Raw genomic sequence first — 19,065 nt, 5'->3', positions numbered from 1 at the left:
CAGGAAAAATAGCGTATTTCAAAATACATTACGCCGTACATAGACATCAAGGAAGCTGGAAAATCCCGTGAAATATTATAACGAATGGTTCCGTAACATTAATTTTCTTTATTACAGTAGATCACTGAGAAATTGTTTCATTTTAGATGGTTTTTAACCGTTGAGAATTTGTAATTTAACGATCTGTACGATGCAGGAAAAAGTTAAACGTTATTTGGTTACTTGGAACGACGAATTTGTCATAAGCATTTCCAGCTCTTGACTTAAGGTCACGGGTTCAAAATTAAGTTGCACTTTTGAGTTTCAATATTTTTGACAATATAATTAGTTCGATTAAATTTCCATGGAGCATTTAATGAATCTATACTAATACTATCCAAGCAGACATAGTTATGACAAACTGTTTATATGTTGCTCTTGTGTGGTAAAACTGCACATTTCTTAAAGCGCTGGCGAAAATTCGTTTTGAATAAAATCACACTTGTGTATCCAGCGCATATTAAGTAAGTTTTACGGTTTGAGAAATCTTCCCCTCAAGGGAGCAAGTCTTTGTTCAGCAGTGGAATAATTACAGGCTGGTATAATGTATGACACAAGGAGGCGTTTCGCTATTTCTAACTGAAAACACTGCTAAACTAATATACATAAAACTGAACCAAGAAGATGAAGTTGGTTTTGCAAGTTTCACCCCCTTAATTCATGTGACAGGCATGAACATTATTTTCTTGTATAATATGTATCACGATTAATTTTTAATGGTTAAATCTCATACGGAACCCCAAAACCACAAGGGTCATTCCGTAAACAAGAACGTTTTGAAGTACACTCGAAACGGAGCTCAAATTTATTTCGAGTCGGTGGAGTAATGATAATTTACCGGAAAAAATTACATAAGCTTTTCTTGTAAGGGAAATTCGTAAGATGAAATTTCACCCTTATTACACACCACGTTACAGAGGTGCAGACGCCATTATTTTACAGTACGTGTATTTCTTGCAGAGTTAAAATTATAGGCATGGCGTTGTAAGAAAATTTAAATTTATTATCAACACGCAAGTGACCTTGGTAACTAATCATTACAATCATAATCAGCCTGTATTAGTCCACTGCTGGACATATGTCTCCCTCAAGGCGCGCCACTGATCTCGATCTTCAGTCATTTGCAAACACTTTCTACCAGTCACTTTCCATACATCATCGCTCCACCGTGCCACAGGGTGTTCACTACGCTTGCTGATTGGTGGTTCCCATTCTAGAACCTTCTAGCCCCAACGAACAACTGGCACCTTGCCACTTCAGCTGGCTTATCCTCTGAGTTACGTCTACCTTAATTATCTGTCGTAACACCTCATTCCGGATTTGATCCTTCAGGGAAACACCAAGCATAGCTCTCTGAATAACACGCTGAATGGAAACTAATACGTTCCCCCTTTTAAGTTATATGAATGGACAAAATATGTTTCATTAAATTATTACTCCTATTTTTTTATTGCCAAATAAACGATATAACAACGATTAAACCCCGAAAAGGGAATTTATACCCCCTGAAGGGGAAAATGAAATATTCATGAATTAAGGTTTAATATATGTATGTAAATAATAATAAACTAGGGATTATTAAATTTAATTTATCAACCTTTTTCATACGCGTCATTCGTTTTAATTTCGACCATTTATTTGAACGTTAATCTGACATGACGTCATTATAAATTATTTTTATATTTGACCTTTAATTTGATTTTCAAATTTGATGGAAACTCCCGAGTTTATTTTAAATTGGATTTGACGAATATTTGTTTTAATTAATGAAGCGTTGGGATGGCAAGGGAAACTTGGACTTCTAAATATAAATATTTTTCTTCATCAGAATTTTACGGAGTTTTGATTAATCACCTGGTATGGAAACAGGAAATTGTTGCATGATAATTAGTTCTAAAAAAATCCTATCCTTATTCTTTAATTCTTTAATCAATAGTTACGGGGTTCAAATCCAGTCTCGACTAAATTATCACGAACTAAGTTTGTATTTATAACACATCCTGAAATCAAATCTGCATGTGTCGGATGAAAATTTGAAATCACTAAAGTGGCGTGTTGAAATAGTTCCAAATCTTAAAATGGAAAGGAAACAGCGTACATATCGTATCCTAAAGGACCGACAATGGACCAGTAGTATATGAAAAGTGGTAGTCACTTTTCATCTGGTGAGCCTTGTTCGTTCTTATCAAACTCAAATTCCTTTATTCAATATAGAAGCATTTTCTTATTGATAGTCAAATGAAACAGTACAAACAGTAATGAAAAAAAAGTCAAATCATCATGACCTGAGCAGAAGCTGCAAAAGAAACTCAGCTTTTTTTTTCCTATTTTATTATATACACAATTGAATATAGAAGGAATGTTCATTGACTGATATAACTTCACTTTAGATTCATTAAGGTAAAAAAAAAATCTATTCCAAGGCTATTAAAAGAGAAGGGATCATCGGAATTAATATAGATTACAAAAACGTTTCAATTTAGAAGCGATTAACCCCCTTCCGGGTCGTTGGGTGGGGGAGTAAAAATTCGATTATTAGGTGAAGAGAATCGCAAATATTACCGTTTTTATCGGTTAATGTCTTCGACTAGAATGGTAATTTCTTGTTGGAATCACTAGCGTAAAGTCTCTTAACACAGGTAGGTATTATACCAACCGTATCTATCTTAACACCGATTACGACACTGTGAAATATTGTCCGATAAAATTACTCAAGAAAAGGATTTTTTTGGGCGAATTCAGAATCTTTCTTTGGCTTGTTCATTATGTATAACTTCATTTATCAACAATCATCAATTATTAATATCAATATCCTCTTAATCTTCACTAAATATTAAATGTAAAAGTAACTCTGTCTGTCTGTCTTTCACTGCCAAGCCGCTGGGGCAAATTTGAAGTCCAAGAAAGGACAAAGCCAATTTTTTTTGCCTAATATATTAACATATAATCAACAGTTATGGTAAGATATATGATTCCATTTTCAAATTAAAAATCAACATAATTTAACTTTATTATTAAAAAAAAACTTACAATATTAGTTATTATTATAATTGATTGTAAACTTACTCGATACGTGAAACTGTATCGATAATTGGTCACATCACTAATTGGCGCTATCTCGTCATTAATTAAGCAAGTTTTCGATATCAATTAGTAAACAATTGCCGTTCACTATTAAATTGGGATTCATTGGCATCGACTATCGATCTGTTTTTAACGCTACTGAAGGTTTGCGGGGTTTTTCTTTTTTGTATATTTAGGATTTTGATAAAATTTTATCGATATTGATAAATTGTGCAAGAAAAATCCTTCAAATCCTTTCAGTGAGTCTCTAACCTTGAACTATGAAACTAGTGGTACTTCTAAAAATCTATATACTAAGACGTGCAATACAATATTCACAGCCTGTACATTTCCCACTGCTGGCATCTCTTTGAGGAGAAGGTTTTGGACCATATCCACTACGCTGCTTTAATGCGGCGAGGATGTAGCAGAATTTCGTTGAAATTGGTTATCAAAATCAAAATTAAAAAATCAAAACAAACTTTATTCAAGTGGACTTTTACAAGCCCTTTTGAATCGTCATTTGAGAATTAAGTGAAGCTACCACCGGTTCGGAAAGTAGATTCTACCGAGAAGAACCGGCAAGATACTCAGTAGTTTCTGTTTTTCAACATTTAAAAAAATACAGTCATGTTATTTAATACAATTATTAAATTAATATTAATTGATTGAAATTAGTTACATGCAGGTATCCTCATGATGGTTTTCTTTACCGCCGACCACAGTGGTGCTTTCCTGGATTTGAACCCTAAATCATCGGTTAAGATGCATTGATTTTGATTTTCCATAACACAAGTGCTTTAACTTACATTGACATCAGAATATGCGATGACGTCCAATACTTATTATTATATATGTATGAAGTGTTTAATAACTCATTGGCTCACTACTACACACAATAGGGGCGCAAGCGCACGTCTAATCAGTACGGTGGCTAACACCCTAACTACTTGATTGACAGCTACCCCATCTACTACTGTACATGACACAATGTATTATATCATACATAATATTTTTTTAATGGAATAGCTTGGCGGACGAGCATATGGGCCACCTGATAGTATGTGGTCACCATCACCCATAGACAATGATGCTGTAAGAAATATTAACTATTCCTTACATCGTCAATGCGCCACCAACCTTGGGAACTAAGATGTTATGTCCCTTGTGCCTGTAGTTACACTGGCTCACACACCCTTGCACAAAGCCCTACCGCCAAATAGATAGATAAATATAGATATGGTAACTTGATAACAAAACGATGACGACAATAATCCAAGTGAAGCGTGTCACAGCTGTCCATCCATTACGTTTATTGAAAAAGGTTGTTAAAAGTAAATACAATATTCTCATCTGTCGGAACGAAAATGCGAAATGAATATTTTGATACCCGAACGCCATAATAACTCTTTTTTTATTTTCATTTCATTTATAATATGAAATTTCAACGATAATTATTTATTTTAGAGATGCTTTGTTTTGGTTATTTGGTGGTAGGGCTTTGCGTGAGGTCATTTGTGTGTCACTCTTATTCTCAGTTGGTTAGATAGGTCACATTTTTTTGATAATAACACTGTACTGAATACACAAATATACTTAAATAAATAAATATGAGACAACATCACATACATTACTCTGATCCCAATGTAAGTAGCTAAAACACTTGTGTTATGGAAAATTAGAAGTAACGGTACCACAAACACCCAGACCCAAGATAACATAGAAAACTAATGGTAATCTGCATTGACTCGGCCGGATCAAACCCGGGACCTCGGAGTGGGGTACCCATGAAAACCGTCAAGTCGTCACATTGGTAGTGTATAAGTTTCGAGGGCAAATAATTTATATGAAAATTAAACCGTCTCCAAAATAAGTAACAAATAGTGAACCATAAAATATATCTATGACTAGACCGATTTTAATGAAATTCACACTGGTCCCTCATCATCATCATGTCAATACCTCTTATAGTTTTCGAGAAATTCGTGGACAAACATACACTTACGAAATTAAGCACACGTGCTTGATTTTGTACATGGATCATCATACACATACATACATACATGTCGAACTGATAACCTCCTTTTTTTAAAAGTCGGTTAAAAAGCCAATTTTTCTTCAGTTGCTTTATCTATTATGTTATTACGGCTTTAATATAAATTCACGTTTTTATAAGATATTGTATAATATTCAACTTCTGTTTCCTATAATTATAATTGAAGTTTTACTGTATTTGTAACGGCAATTTCGTAAAGTCGGAATAACTATTAATCATGTTATGCGTATTGATGATAAGGGATGATTTTAATAGAAAAATGCCATCCCTAACTATCCGTGCTCGAATGTTTCGAAATTCATAGCGGAATATTGGACGTCGATTTTCGTTTTATGCATCACTAGACTCCATAGATAGCTTACAACTGGATATGGCTCGTTGGATAAAAGTGGAGCAACCAAAAACGCCCTACATGTATAAATCACCGAAAATGATTTATAATTAAAGGAAGGAAAACATCGTGAGGAAACCTGCATGTGTCTAATTTCATCGAAATTCTGCCACATGTGCATTCCACCAACCTGCATTAGAACAGCGTGGTGGAATATGTTCCAAACCCTCTCCTTAATGGAAGAGGAGGCCTTATCCCAGCAGTGGGAAATCTAAAGACTGTTACTTTACTTACATACAATATTGGGATTGAGGAAAGCGTTATGCTTTGTGCAATCACAATATTCCTACATTTGCTTTCATCCCCAAGGTAAGGTATATATAACACTAAAACACATCTATATTAATTTTATAAATGTGAAAGTAACTCTGGCTGTTTGTCTGTAACTCTTTCACAACCAAACCGCTGAACCCAATTTGACAAAATTTGGTATGAAGCAAACTTGAACTTTAAGAAAGGACGTAGTCTAACACATGGGAACTAGTATTTTATATAACATACATATAAATCCATTAATTCAAACTCAAAACTCAAATTCCTTTATTCAATATAGAAGCATCACACTTACTTATTGATTGTCAAATAAACACTACCACCGGTTCGGAAAAAGGAACACCCTGACTGAGAAGAACCGGTGAAAGAAACTCAGCGGGTCTTTTTTATGTTATTTTTTTTTGTCAAATTAATAAGGTACATAGTAGTATATGATTAGAAATAGCCAGGAGGCGATCGTTTCATTCCCAAGGTGTGCTATCAAACATAAACTCGCTAATTGTATAGTAACCTTTTGCACACAAGCGTTCCTTAACAATTTTTTTTAAATTTGGCAACAGAAGCATTTTGAACGCTTTCTGGGATCCTGTTGTAGAAACGTATACATTGCCCCACAAAAGAGTTACTGACTCTATGCAGTCGAGTAACAGGAGTAACAAGATTGTGTTTGTTCCTTGTACCAATGTTATGAGAATCACATTTTCTCATAAAAAACATTAATATTTTTCCGTACATACAAAACATTACAAAATATGTATTGAGAAGCAACAGTCAATATCTTAATTTCTTTAAATCTATACCTTAATGATTCCTTAATTTAAACACTAACGCATTTTGTTTAGTAATAAAATGCTTAAAGCCATACACACATGTCATTTTGAAAAAGGAACGCTGCCCCATCCAGTGACTCTAACCAGCGACTGTCAACAACTCAATAAATGTGACTGACGTTTATCCGAACCTTTGATTCCAATATGACTTGAACTGACACCGTTGCAATTAGGGTTCCGCTGTTCGTGACGTAAAACCACAGTTTTTAATACCCCTAAACATGCTTTAGAGGATTTTTGATATACTATTGGATAAATACTTAGCATTGTTGTTTTTCGGTTTGAAGGTTGCGTAAGCCAGTGTTACAAAAATAAAAACTCTATGACCGCAGATGGTCTACTTGACTTCCAAGCAGGATATATTAATTTAAATAATTGTATTTAATTAACATGGCTTTGTATTTTTTAAATATTAAAAAGAGTAACTACTGAGTTTCTTGCCGGTTCTTCTCGGTAGAATCTACTTTCCGAACCGGTGCTAGCTTCACTTAATTGTAAAATGACGATTCAGAAGTGCTTGTAAAAGCCTACTTGAATAAAGTTTATTTTGATTTTGATTTTTGACTAGTAAGTGTACCTAATAGAATAAATAAATAGCAACAGTATTTACTCAAACCAATTTACTCTATATAATTATTACATACTAATTATCAATGAGATATGTTATAGACATTTTCTCTTTATAGTTTTGAATGATATTTTTTTTGTGGTACAAAAACGACTCCAGACCGCAGAAGTTCGCGTTCGGATTTGAGCCTGAGCCATCACAAGTTAATTTTCAAGTATCTAAACATCTTGATAACAGTAAAAATACAGCGAACCTCGGATATAAATTTGGTAAATGACACTGATTCGGTGGAACAGTCTGCTGATAGAACATCCTCCACAAAAGAGAACAGAGAAAGAATGATGAATTATAAAGTACATGGATCACAAACGAACCTAGAGATTTTCTCCCTTAGACTCAGCCAGTTTCGTGCACTTTTGATAGAAAAGATTCCTAATTATATGTGTAAAATAAGTGTTTTTCCCGTTTGTCTATTATATAACTTTCTGTAAAATCCACACTAGATTCAAATTATAAATATAGATCTGTGTACAACATAGATTTTTTGCGTGTTATACACGCCTCTAAATGGCATACGTATTAGTATTTGAGACTTAGATGTTTAAGATTTTATTGTGAATGCTGTATATGTTATGGTGTTGATGTGTCTAAATAAATAAATAAATCATTGAGGTTGAGGCATAAATATAAAAATATCTTAAAAAAAGTAGGAGAATATTACTTAATCTACCAAAAAATTTAGTAAGCAATGATAGTTATACTCTCCTAAACAGGTGTACCATTCAGTTTCCAACTATTCCAGAAAACTAACGCTGCTTATTATCAATGGTATCCTATGTGGCCTATAAGAGCCTAGTATTCCCATTTTATGGATACTAATTAATGTGTATAATGCTCGCTTGCTCATAACTAATTTGTCTGCATAACAGAAAGGATGTATCCATAAAGGGCTAGAGCAATATCAAGTTATGAGCACAGCGGAGCATGGCTTTGTTCCAGGGTACAAACGGAGTCGATGAACAAGAATAATTACCGTTAATTCGTCCAAAGCGTCCATGGTCAGTGTGGTGTACGTACAGTCAGAGTAAGAAAACCTTCGTCTGTTTTCAAATTAATTCCTTTATCAAGTCTTAAACTCTTAGTACCTTTTGAATCTAAACATCATGCGACGCAATATGTCATTTTTGGTAAAGCAGATTATCGCTCATACTGAGCACACGAAAATAGATCTTAAGGTGACGAACCTTTTCTTACCCCGACTGTACATAGATACGTAATGAACATGTATGGAGTACGTTGTGAGTTTTGGATCAGTTGAACAACTTGGATTTATTGTTTGTATTTTGGAACGTGAGAGACTGAACGATCTACAAACAAAAATGCTTTGACATCGGTATATATGTATGTACAGTGTAACTCATTTAGCTAGTAAGATCATACAGTGCAGAAATATCTAAATTTTTATTTTTTAAATTCCACCAAATAGATCCGACAAGAAACTCAATAGTTACTCTTTTATCAAACATGTAAAAGGTACATGTAAATTTGTTACAATGTTTAAAATGAAATATTAAGAAATGTTCCATACTAAAAATTTTATGACGAAAATGTTTAGAGAAATACGAAAATTAAATATATTACGAATAATAATGTGCCAGTAATTATAATTAAGAAAGTACCGTAAGCAGTCTTAAGCACCAACTCCAACGAAAAAGAGAAATGCCAGGCAGACAGCCTCACCATCATAATTAACTGCAGTTAATGAAAAGAACTCGATTCAAGCAAAAAGTGAAGGCTTATTTAGCGGTCTTCTAAAAACTCTCTTTAGCAGCAATTACAGTGTATTCCTCGTTTTTCCACAATGAAAAACAAAGTTCCCGCCCTATTTTTAGTTTGGGTCCATTTTGAAATTAAACAAACTACCGGAACGCAATTCGGAGCTTTTAAGCTGATAATGGTGGTAAACTTTTAGTTTGGAAATTCGAGTCGTAAAGCCTTCGCTCACAAACGTTCCCTGAACTTCCAACTCGAAATTAGCTCATCGAGCCATTAAAAATAAGAATTATTTTTGTTTGACTCGGAAACTGTGGTCGTATTATGTTTGTAATTTCATTGAGAGGCGACCGACTCTTATTTATTTTGCAGAGGGATATAAAATCTAGATTAGTTGGAGAAACATTGGTAGTTAGAAGTTTGATGAATATATCCAACAACGCTGGTGAGGAACCACCGCTAAGATGAATAAATCTTGGACAAACACTTTTTTGTTTTATTAATTAGGCTGGCAAATACACACCATGAAGATTTATTCAAAAAGATTAATATTAAGGGAATATTTTACGCAAAATCAAAACACGATACCTTCGAAGACGATGGGCATAATTCTATACAAGAAACGATCATTTTCATAATTTAATTTTATAATTCGCCTTGTGTAGTACACGCTTAAGTCTTATGGTCCAAATCTTGCCCTAAGAGGAAACAAATTCGCTCAAAAGCAGCCTTTCTCCTACTATTTTTCGGAATAGTTTGACCACATTAACTGTTATTATGGCAAATGCAGCAAATTACCCATTTTCTCGTCCGCTTTTCTACATATTATATCATAAAAAATATTTTTTGTCTATTATTGCTAAATACTTAAGAAAAAATAAATCACACAAAAAATACCTATAACCAACTCTATCTGTCTGTCTACCTCGCTTTCATGTCAAAACTGCTCGACCGATTTCAATGAAATTTGGTACACGAATAGTCTAGAGAAGGGACGACAGCGTACTTTTTTGTAAACAAAGGGGTAAGATCGTTTTGTATACCAATCATAAACGTAATATTATAAGTTACTTTGTAAATACATTCGTATTCTACGCTTGCAAAGCCGTGGATAAAGGCTAGTCATTTATAAAAAGTTTCCGATATTATTAACGATTCGAAAAATATTTTAAACTGCTATATTAAAAGGCATTTCAGACGTCCAGATTAAAATTGACTGAAAATCGACGTCACGACCACTCGGTATCAGGTTGATAGGGAAAAAAAATATATTTTTTTCCATGACACATGTCGAACGCACGGTGTCAGTTATAAAAGGTTGAACTTTAATCGTTGATGTTGATTTTATGATTTCATGGATTATTGTTGTTATGACGGACAAAGTGTATTCAAATAGCAATTCGTCTTCTGTGCGGAATCATAAACAATGACAAACTCCTTTTAGGATATTGGTTGTCATGTGTGAGGCAAGTAGTTAGTCTATGTCCTTTCTTGGAGTTTAGTTTTAGTAAAAAGAAGTAAGTAACAGCCTGTAAATTTCCCACTGCTGAGATAAGGCCTCCTCATCCATTAAGGAGAGGGTTAGGAACATATTCCACTACGCTGTTCCCATGCGGGTGTTGGAATGCACATGTGGTAAAATTTCGACGAAATTAGACACATGCAGGTTTCCTCACGATGTTTTCCTTCACCGCCGAGCACGAAATGAATTATAAATACAAATTAGGCACATGTATGTAGTGGTGCTTGCCTGGGTTTGAACCTGTAATCATCAGTTAAGATGCACGCGTTCTAACCACTGGGCCATCTCAGCTCAAGTTTGCTTCATACCAAAATTCGGTTCAGCGGTTTGGTCTTGAAAGAGTGACAGACAAAGTTTTATATATAATATTAATATACGAGGATTTATATGACTGTTTCGTTGGATTAATCACTAGTTCATTAGGCTTGACTTTAAAACCTTATTGGGTCTGTACAATGTTTGGGCCAACACTTGGACCACTTGGCATTTTTTATGAAGAAAGTCTACCCCAATGGAAATCGCTTAAAAATAGAATCAACATACCTTTTTCTCCTTTAATTTCTTGGTTACCCCTGTACCAAACTATCTTGGCAGCTGGCTTCGCATTTTTCACTTGGCACTCCAAGACCACGTCCTCCCCTTCTTTGACCTCCAGCTTGGAGTTGTGAGGATGGTTGACGATTTCTACCGCATTTGGGGGAGCTGTAACAAAAAGGTTAATTGACAATTAGTAAATTATTATAAGCTGAGTTGGTCCAGTGGTTAAAATACGGGAATCATAAGAGTATTGAAGGTATTTTCTTAAGACTTGACTTTTGTTTCATTGTGTCATTTTTTTCTTTCAAATTGAAAATTAGTAAGATTTCATATATAAGATTATATTAGCCCTTAAAGTAGTGACAATTATTTTGTATTCAACAAAAAAAAATATCTGAAGTTTAGTGATAAATTCCTTAAAATATTAAACAATAATTGTCAATTATGTAATGTAGTATGGCAGTAGTATATACTTATAAGGTAGAAGCAGTATAGCAGTCCCAGACTTAACATCTATATACATAATATAATATAATTGGTGTGTCCGTTTGTAACATTGAAATAACCGCGTCTTACCAAATGCATATATATATATATATATGTTTATTATGTACCTTACATATACCAAAAATTTTTTTTTCAATTTTTTGTTTTTTCCGTCTAATCTCTGGAACAGATGGACTGATTTTGACGGGACTTTCCCTGGCAGATAGTTGATGTAATAAGAAGTGAGCTAGGCTTCTAAATATTTTTTATGTTAAATTCAAACGCGCACAAAGTCTAATTTTGTATAAATTGTTGATGTACGAAATTATTCCATTACAATTTCCATAAAATTTGCTGATTATTTTAAATACCTGAAATTAGTTGATATAATAAGAATAAATCAGCTTATTTTATTTAGAATTGCGACTAGCAAAACGAAATTGCAAAGTCAAACTCATTACTTAACCAGATATTGTCTAAATATACAAATTTACGATTTTATTATTTCGATTTCCGCCCAGCTTGCTTCCGCTTAGATCGAAATTAATTGCGGTTTTATTATATACTAGAGACCCACCCTGGCTTCGCACGGTTGTAATGCTGATACTAAATATACTGCAGAATGTCATACAATGTTAACAGTTTTTCAGTTAATCTCTACGTTATTTTGCATGTATTATATATGTCAGCGCGAAACCACAAATTTAAGAAAAACACGTGTCGAGAAATGATTATTTTAATAATTTAAAACTGTATGATTGTTAAATGAATACTTTTTAGTGAATTTCGAAATGTTAAATTAGTCTGAAATATTTGAGTGTTGGTAAACAGCTGTTATGTTGAGTGAATAAGTCTACCCACCTATTTTTGTTATATAATGACGTCATGTTTTTTAAAAACGGGCTCGGGCATGCTGCTCCGTTATAAATATAATCCTTCCTCTTGAATCAATATATCTATCAAAAAAACCTCATCAAAATCCACGACATTGTTTTATACTATGCAATAATGATGCGCCAAGTAAGAACTGAAAAACTGTCATATATGTAAACACAAATCATCTTTAAATCTACGCTGTAGAGTAAGTTCCTTACCCGTTTATAAAGAGTTACTCTACCCATATTTATGTTAAAACAAACGTAAAACGCCTCAGGTACAAAACGTAGATTCCACTGAAGAAAATTGAAAACTTATTACGTACTCGAATTAAACGTGTACCGGTATTCGCAACTGATTGAATGTTTAAGCGTTTCCTACGGAGGTACGTCTAATAAATAATATTGGAATTTAATATCGCTCGAATCGAATCATATATCACAAATGCAATATTACAAATGTTAAAAAAAAAACCACTTCGTGTACACAATACCGCAACCTATATTCCTGGGAGCGGTTTACATTTTGTCATTGCGATACATTAATAAAATACGCGTGTGCGAAAAGGCAAAGTGGTTAGAACGCGTGCGTTTTAACCGATGATTACGTGTTCAAAACCAAGCACCACTGAATTTTTACGTGCTCGAGAGAAAACATCGTGAGGAAAGGCATGTGTCTAATTACAACCCGTATTGTTTGAAACCTAAGACAGCTTGGCGGAATATGCTACAAATTTATGTGGAAAGGGGTTTGGTCTACATGACAATAATAAAAAATACAGTGCGTACATTATAGGTAAATTGATTCAAAACGGTCAGTCACGTTTACAACATTTATTTATATCATAAACTAGCGACCCGGCTTATCGCGGGTGCAATGCTGACACTAAACATACTACAAAATTTGTTTGTTTACTACGACCACGTACGTACGACTACGACTACGTATTACATTGGAAATTACAAAAATATCAGTGTTTCCGTATTACATTGTCCATGTCTTATATACAAAAATCTTCCTCTCGAATCACTCTATCTATTTAAAAAAAAAAACACATCAAAATCCGTTGCGTAATTTGAAAGATCTAAGCATACATAGGGACAGACAGCGGTAAGGACAGTTTCTTGGCTGCCACCAGCTCCAAATATAACACTAACTATAACTACGTTATATAATCGTAAATCGTATTTAAGTAGTCTAATATTTTTCGTTTAATTTTACTTAGAAGGACTCTAAAACATATGTTTTTAAGTGCACATTTATTTGTTATAAAATAGTGTTTTGTTTGAAGTCGCTTTTTCTTTTTGTTAAAATTATTATTTGTATACTATGCAATGTCGTTACGGTAACATGTAAACGGGCTATATGAGTTTCTGATATCAATATCATGGCAACTATATGTCCTGGTTTAGATTTCTAGGGCTTGACGCTTTGTATTGAATACATGTTTTATTAACTGGAAAACCCAAACCAATTTTATATAACTCCGTAACGTTTAGAACATTCTCTTCTTCACATTTCATTGGCTTTTCATTCGTTAGTTAATTGAATATTTATTTATTTTTTTTGTTAATTTTTTGATTCCCGGCCGAGTCGATGTAGATTACCATTAGTTTTCTATGTTGTCTTGGGTCTGGGTGTTTGTGGGTGTGTGTGGTAAGAGCGACAGACAGACAGAGTTACTTTCACATTTATAATATTACTATAGAAGTATGATATTATACTGTGTATGGTGAGTCGAGATGGCCCAGTGGTTAGAACGCGTGCATCTTAACCGATGATTGCGGGTTCAAACCCAGGCAAGCACCGCTGATTCATGCCGCTGCATGTGACAAATTTCAAAGAAATTCTGCCACATGTGTATTTCTCCAACCCGCATTGGAACAGCGTGGTGGAATATGTTCCAAACCTTCCCCTCAAAGGGAGAGGAGGCCTTTATCCCAGCAGTGGGAATTTACAGGCTGCTGTTGTTGTTGTTTTATGATATTATACAGAGCAAATTGGTAATTAATACCATGGTGATAAGCACTATAATAATATAAAGTACGTTCAATAATATCAATGACTTAGTACTCGGCAACAATACATATCGTAGAATGGGGTTCCCTTTGTGACGTCATTCATCTTACAAGCTGCCCGTCTCAAATTCGCACGGGTAATATTCATACAAAGCAGATCCTATATTTAAAGTCCATCTTGAAATAGATTTTTTTTTATTATTTGTAAATATCAAGTCAATCAGAGAGCTGAGATGGCCCAGTGGTTAGAACGCGTGCATCTTAACCGATGATTGCGGGATAACGATTGATATATTATGTGCTTAATTTGTGTTTAAAATTAATTTAGTGCTCGACGGTGAAGGAAAATAATCGTGAAGAAATCTGCATGTGTCTAATTTAATCGAAATTCTGCCACATGTGTATTCCACCAACCCGCATTGGAACAGCGTGGTGAAATATGTTCCAAACCTTCTCCTTAAAGGGAGAGGAGGCCTTTAGCCCAGCAGTGGGAAATTTGTAGGCTGTAACTTTACTTACTTTACCAACTTGAACTCCAAAAATGGACATAGGCTACTTTTTTGCCTAACACATGACATCCAACGCCCTGAAAAGCGAGTGTAGGCGCGGGCGGGTACTAGTATCATACAATAATATACTTTCGTATTCACTGAATGATATTCTTAGTGCAATACATTATAGTTGCTAAATAAAAGACTATGTAGAAGCAAAAGTACTAAAGTCATTAAGAAAGTTTACTCAAAGTGTAGTCGCTTAACGTTGACCGAATACCGCTTTACCGAAAAGCCGAGATTAATTTGTGTTTGCCGCGTTTTACTTAGCTATGACAATGGCTGTTTTTGTGTGGTGCAAGTGATAAAAGGTAGCGACAAATCTGAAGTCTAGAAATCTCACTGAACGAGCGCGGAGCAGAGTCCTGGATTGTAGTAAATACAACAACAACAGACTGGAAATTTCCCACTGCTGGCCACCTCTCCCTTTGAAATTAGACACATGCAGGTTTATTCACGATGTTTTCCTTCACCGCCGAGCACAAAAATTAAGCACATGAATGTTAGGTTGTGCTTGCCTGGCTTTGAACCTGCAATCATCGGTTAAAATCCACGTGTTTTAACTACTGAAGTCCAGCGGAGATCTACTGATTTTAAGTAAAAATATAAAACGCAAAAATGTATGAATATAAAATGTAAAAAGGCATGGGCAACTGTGAGCCCTAGGATGATGTAAATTAAATTTAAAAAAAAAGACAAATCTGAAGTAAATCCTTAAATCTGAAGTAAATGAAAATCTTGAGAGTAACTTAAAACACTAGCAAAGCCGCGGACGGCTGCTAGTATTACTTATTCACAGTGTAAAATAGTGTTTATTTTTCAAGGTATAACAAACGCCCTAAAATAAATTTCAATTTTATTCCGAATAAACACAAAAATCGTACATAATACTTATTATGTTAAGAGTTCAAGAGCAGTATAACTTACAAGTGTACATCAGTGATGATATATATTTTAAGTCACAACACAAATTCACACATCTTTATTCACAAACTACAAGAGTTTTTGAATAAAATCGCTACCGCTTATGATCGTATACCTAGGTAACAGGATATTGCTGTCTAGCGACCAACGGTTCTGCTCCCCTGGTTCCACACAAAGGTGGGAAGTTCAGCTTTGTTGCGGCCAGTGGTTGTCAACGCTAGGTCATTACTGCTTTTTGGTGCTTCTTTTAGTATTTATAGTAGTTTTTTGTTACTACTTTTTTCCTCATTACGACGAATGATATTCTGTCGTTTGTAGAAGATTGGGAAATTTCCGCTGAAATATTCCCTCTGAAATATTAAATGTGGACGAAATTTTTAAGTATTACATTTTTTTCCCATTTTAATTTTTGCATTTTTAAACGTGTACGATTAATTTTATATTTCGTTTTATACATTTCGACGATCTTGTTTATTTTAAATTCACTGTCATTTTTTTTAAATATATACATTGTTTTTCTTTAAAATAGTTGTGAAATAAGCAATATTCAAAAATGGACCAGATGCTTATTTAATATTCGATCCTTACTAAGATTGTACATGTAAAAATGCCTTTATTTTTTCTGTACTGTGTACTAAAACATCACACAACTTTGCATACAGTTTTTGGTAGGACTATAGAAAGGGAAACAAGTTACCTACTTCTTACACATTCGAAGCCACGCGTCACGTAATAATAAAAAAGTCATTAATTAGCTGGTTTGGGTATGTACCACCCACTCATCATATATTCTGCCGCTAAACAACAGTACTCGGTATTGTTGTGTTCTGGTTTGAAGGGTGAGTGAGCGAGTGTAATTACAGGCACAAGGGACATAACAATTTAGATCCCAAGGTTGGTGGCAAATTGGCGTTGAAAGGAATAGTTAATATTTCTTACAGCGTCATTGTCTATGGGCGATGGTGACCACTTACCATCAGGTGGCCATATGCTCGTCAATCAATAGCATATAAAAACATATATCGAAGCAGCTCGAATAAATTTAATCTACCATACACTGATTACACTTTGCAATATACAATTCAGAATTTGTACAAACTTTCAGAACACAGTTCGCCCTTGAGCGATGTGTACACAAGAGAAAGAAAAAAACTCGATAAAACCAATAACATTACCTAAACACTTTCTTCTACCTTATTCCAAACTTCTAACGAAAAACCAAACAAGAGAACGCTATGGGAAAATCTACAATGTGCCGTACACATTGTGTTAAAGGAAATTGAACTCTATTTCGACTAGCATAAGATTCATAATATAAGGATGGTTTCCACGAGCTCAGAAGTTCGCTCCGAGGCAAACCGTCTTCGAATTACACATTCAACTCGAATAGCTAAGAAAGTTTTATTCGCTGGAAAAACAAAAACCAAGAAAAGTGTTAATAAAGTACTTTAAGGATCTATTGTAAATCGAAATCAAACGCCGGCTGTAAATATATATAATTATATGTTAAACGATGATATAAATAGAATATATTTAAAACGGTCCTTTTAACGGACAGAGCTGAGATGGCCCAGTGGTTAGAACGCGTGCATTTTAATCGATGATTGCGGGTTCAAACCCAGGCAAGCACCACTGTATATACCTATGAGCTTAATTTGTGTTTATAATTCATGTTGAAAATATCGTGAGGAAACCTGCTTGTGTCTAATTTCATTGAAATTCTGCCGCATGTGCATTCCATCAAGCCGCATTGGAACAGCGTGGTGGAATATGTTCCAATCCCTCTCCTTAATATGAGAGGAGGCCTTAGCCCAGCAGTAGGAAATTTACAGGCTGTTACTTTTTTTTTTACTTTAATTAATTTTATATGTATTAATAAACCTTAACTATAAACCGTAAGAATTAATATAAAATTTAAAAAAAAATGTATTGGACCGTGCATAGACAACAATATATACATGAAATAAAAAAAATGGTAAAAATTAAATGTTAAACTTGATAATCTTACGTCATGATATCTTTCGAAAATTTTCTATTTCAAAAAATTAAGTATGAATTTCATACAAAGTCGATATCAAAGACGAGATAACAAAGACAAAAGGGTCCCGTACAGACGGGTGGCAAAGAGATGTAATTAGAAGTAGTATTTAATGGGAAGCGGTTACAGGAATAAGCGTAAGCGATTTGAGTAGCGTTTTATTATTTGTAACAATTTATTTGTATAATCGCGAAATTAATAAATCTATATTAATGTTATAAATGAGAAAGTAACTCTGTCTGTCTGTCTGTAGTTCTTTTACGCTCAAACCACTAAATCGAATTTGTTGAAATTATATGAAACAATTTTTTTTTTAATTCTCATTTTAAGAGCTGAGTCACTTAGGTGACTATGTTCCTCTGGTAGATTTAAAAAAATAATTATATCCTTACAATAATTATACGTATTATGTTGTCTAATGACGCTTATTTATATTATGTTTACCTATATTATACATAATTCTGGCTATGAAACATACTTGAATTACACGAAAGGACATAGGCTATTGGCATTGGCTAACACATGAGAGCCAATACCCTAAAACGCGAACGCGTAAATTAATTCTAATACGAATATTCAATATACTATATCGAAGGTTTTAGAAGAAGGAAAGATGGGAAGATGTTCTGAAGAAGGTGGCTGGTAAGGAATAGATCAGAGTTGCAAGGGACAGAGAAAAGTGGAAATCTTTGGAGGAGGCCTATGTCGAAAGACAGGCTGTTGCAGAAAATAATCACCCGAACGCCGTTATCTTAGAATAATTACATATATAATAAACGTTTAGATATAATTGGATTAAGTTATTGTAAAGTTATGTTTTGTGGGTTTACAGCAATAAAGGCTAATTTTATTTTATTTTACTATCGAAGGCTTTAGGTGTTAAAATTTTCAATAATGGCCTCCATGCTTGCTTTATACCCAATGTCATTAAATTCGTAACAGTCAGTTTCTTTCGCATTCAAAAAATCAAAATAAAAATAAACTTTATTCACGTGGGCTTATACAAGCACTTTTGAATCGTCATTTTACAATTAAGTGAAGCTACCACCGGTTAGGAAAGTAGATTCTACCGAGAAGAACCAGCAAGAAACTCAGTAGTTACTCTTTTTCATTAGTGTAC

General features: G+C 34.1%; 1 protein-coding gene across 1 annotated transcript in view; it reads right to left on the bottom strand.

The window, feature by feature from the left end:
• The window catches only part of LOC124540851 (nephrin), a 265,139-nt gene that overhangs the window by 106,056 nt on the left and 140,018 nt on the right, over positions 1–19,065 (bottom strand). The window contains exon 5 of the mRNA XM_047118615.1: positions 11,059–11,217. Within this exon, the coding sequence (XP_046974571.1) occupies positions 11,059–11,217 (159 nt within the window). The remainder of the gene's footprint in view (positions 1–11,058; positions 11,218–19,065) is intronic.

The sequence above is a fragment of the Vanessa cardui genome, chromosome 26 (genome assembly GCF_905220365.1).
Source record: "Vanessa cardui chromosome 26, ilVanCard2.1, whole genome shotgun sequence".
In the NCBI taxonomy this organism is placed as follows: Eukaryota; Metazoa; Arthropoda; class Insecta; order Lepidoptera; family Nymphalidae; genus Vanessa; species Vanessa cardui.
The sequence above is the reverse complement of the archived record's forward strand: the minus strand, read 5'-3'. Positions and strand labels throughout refer to the sequence as shown.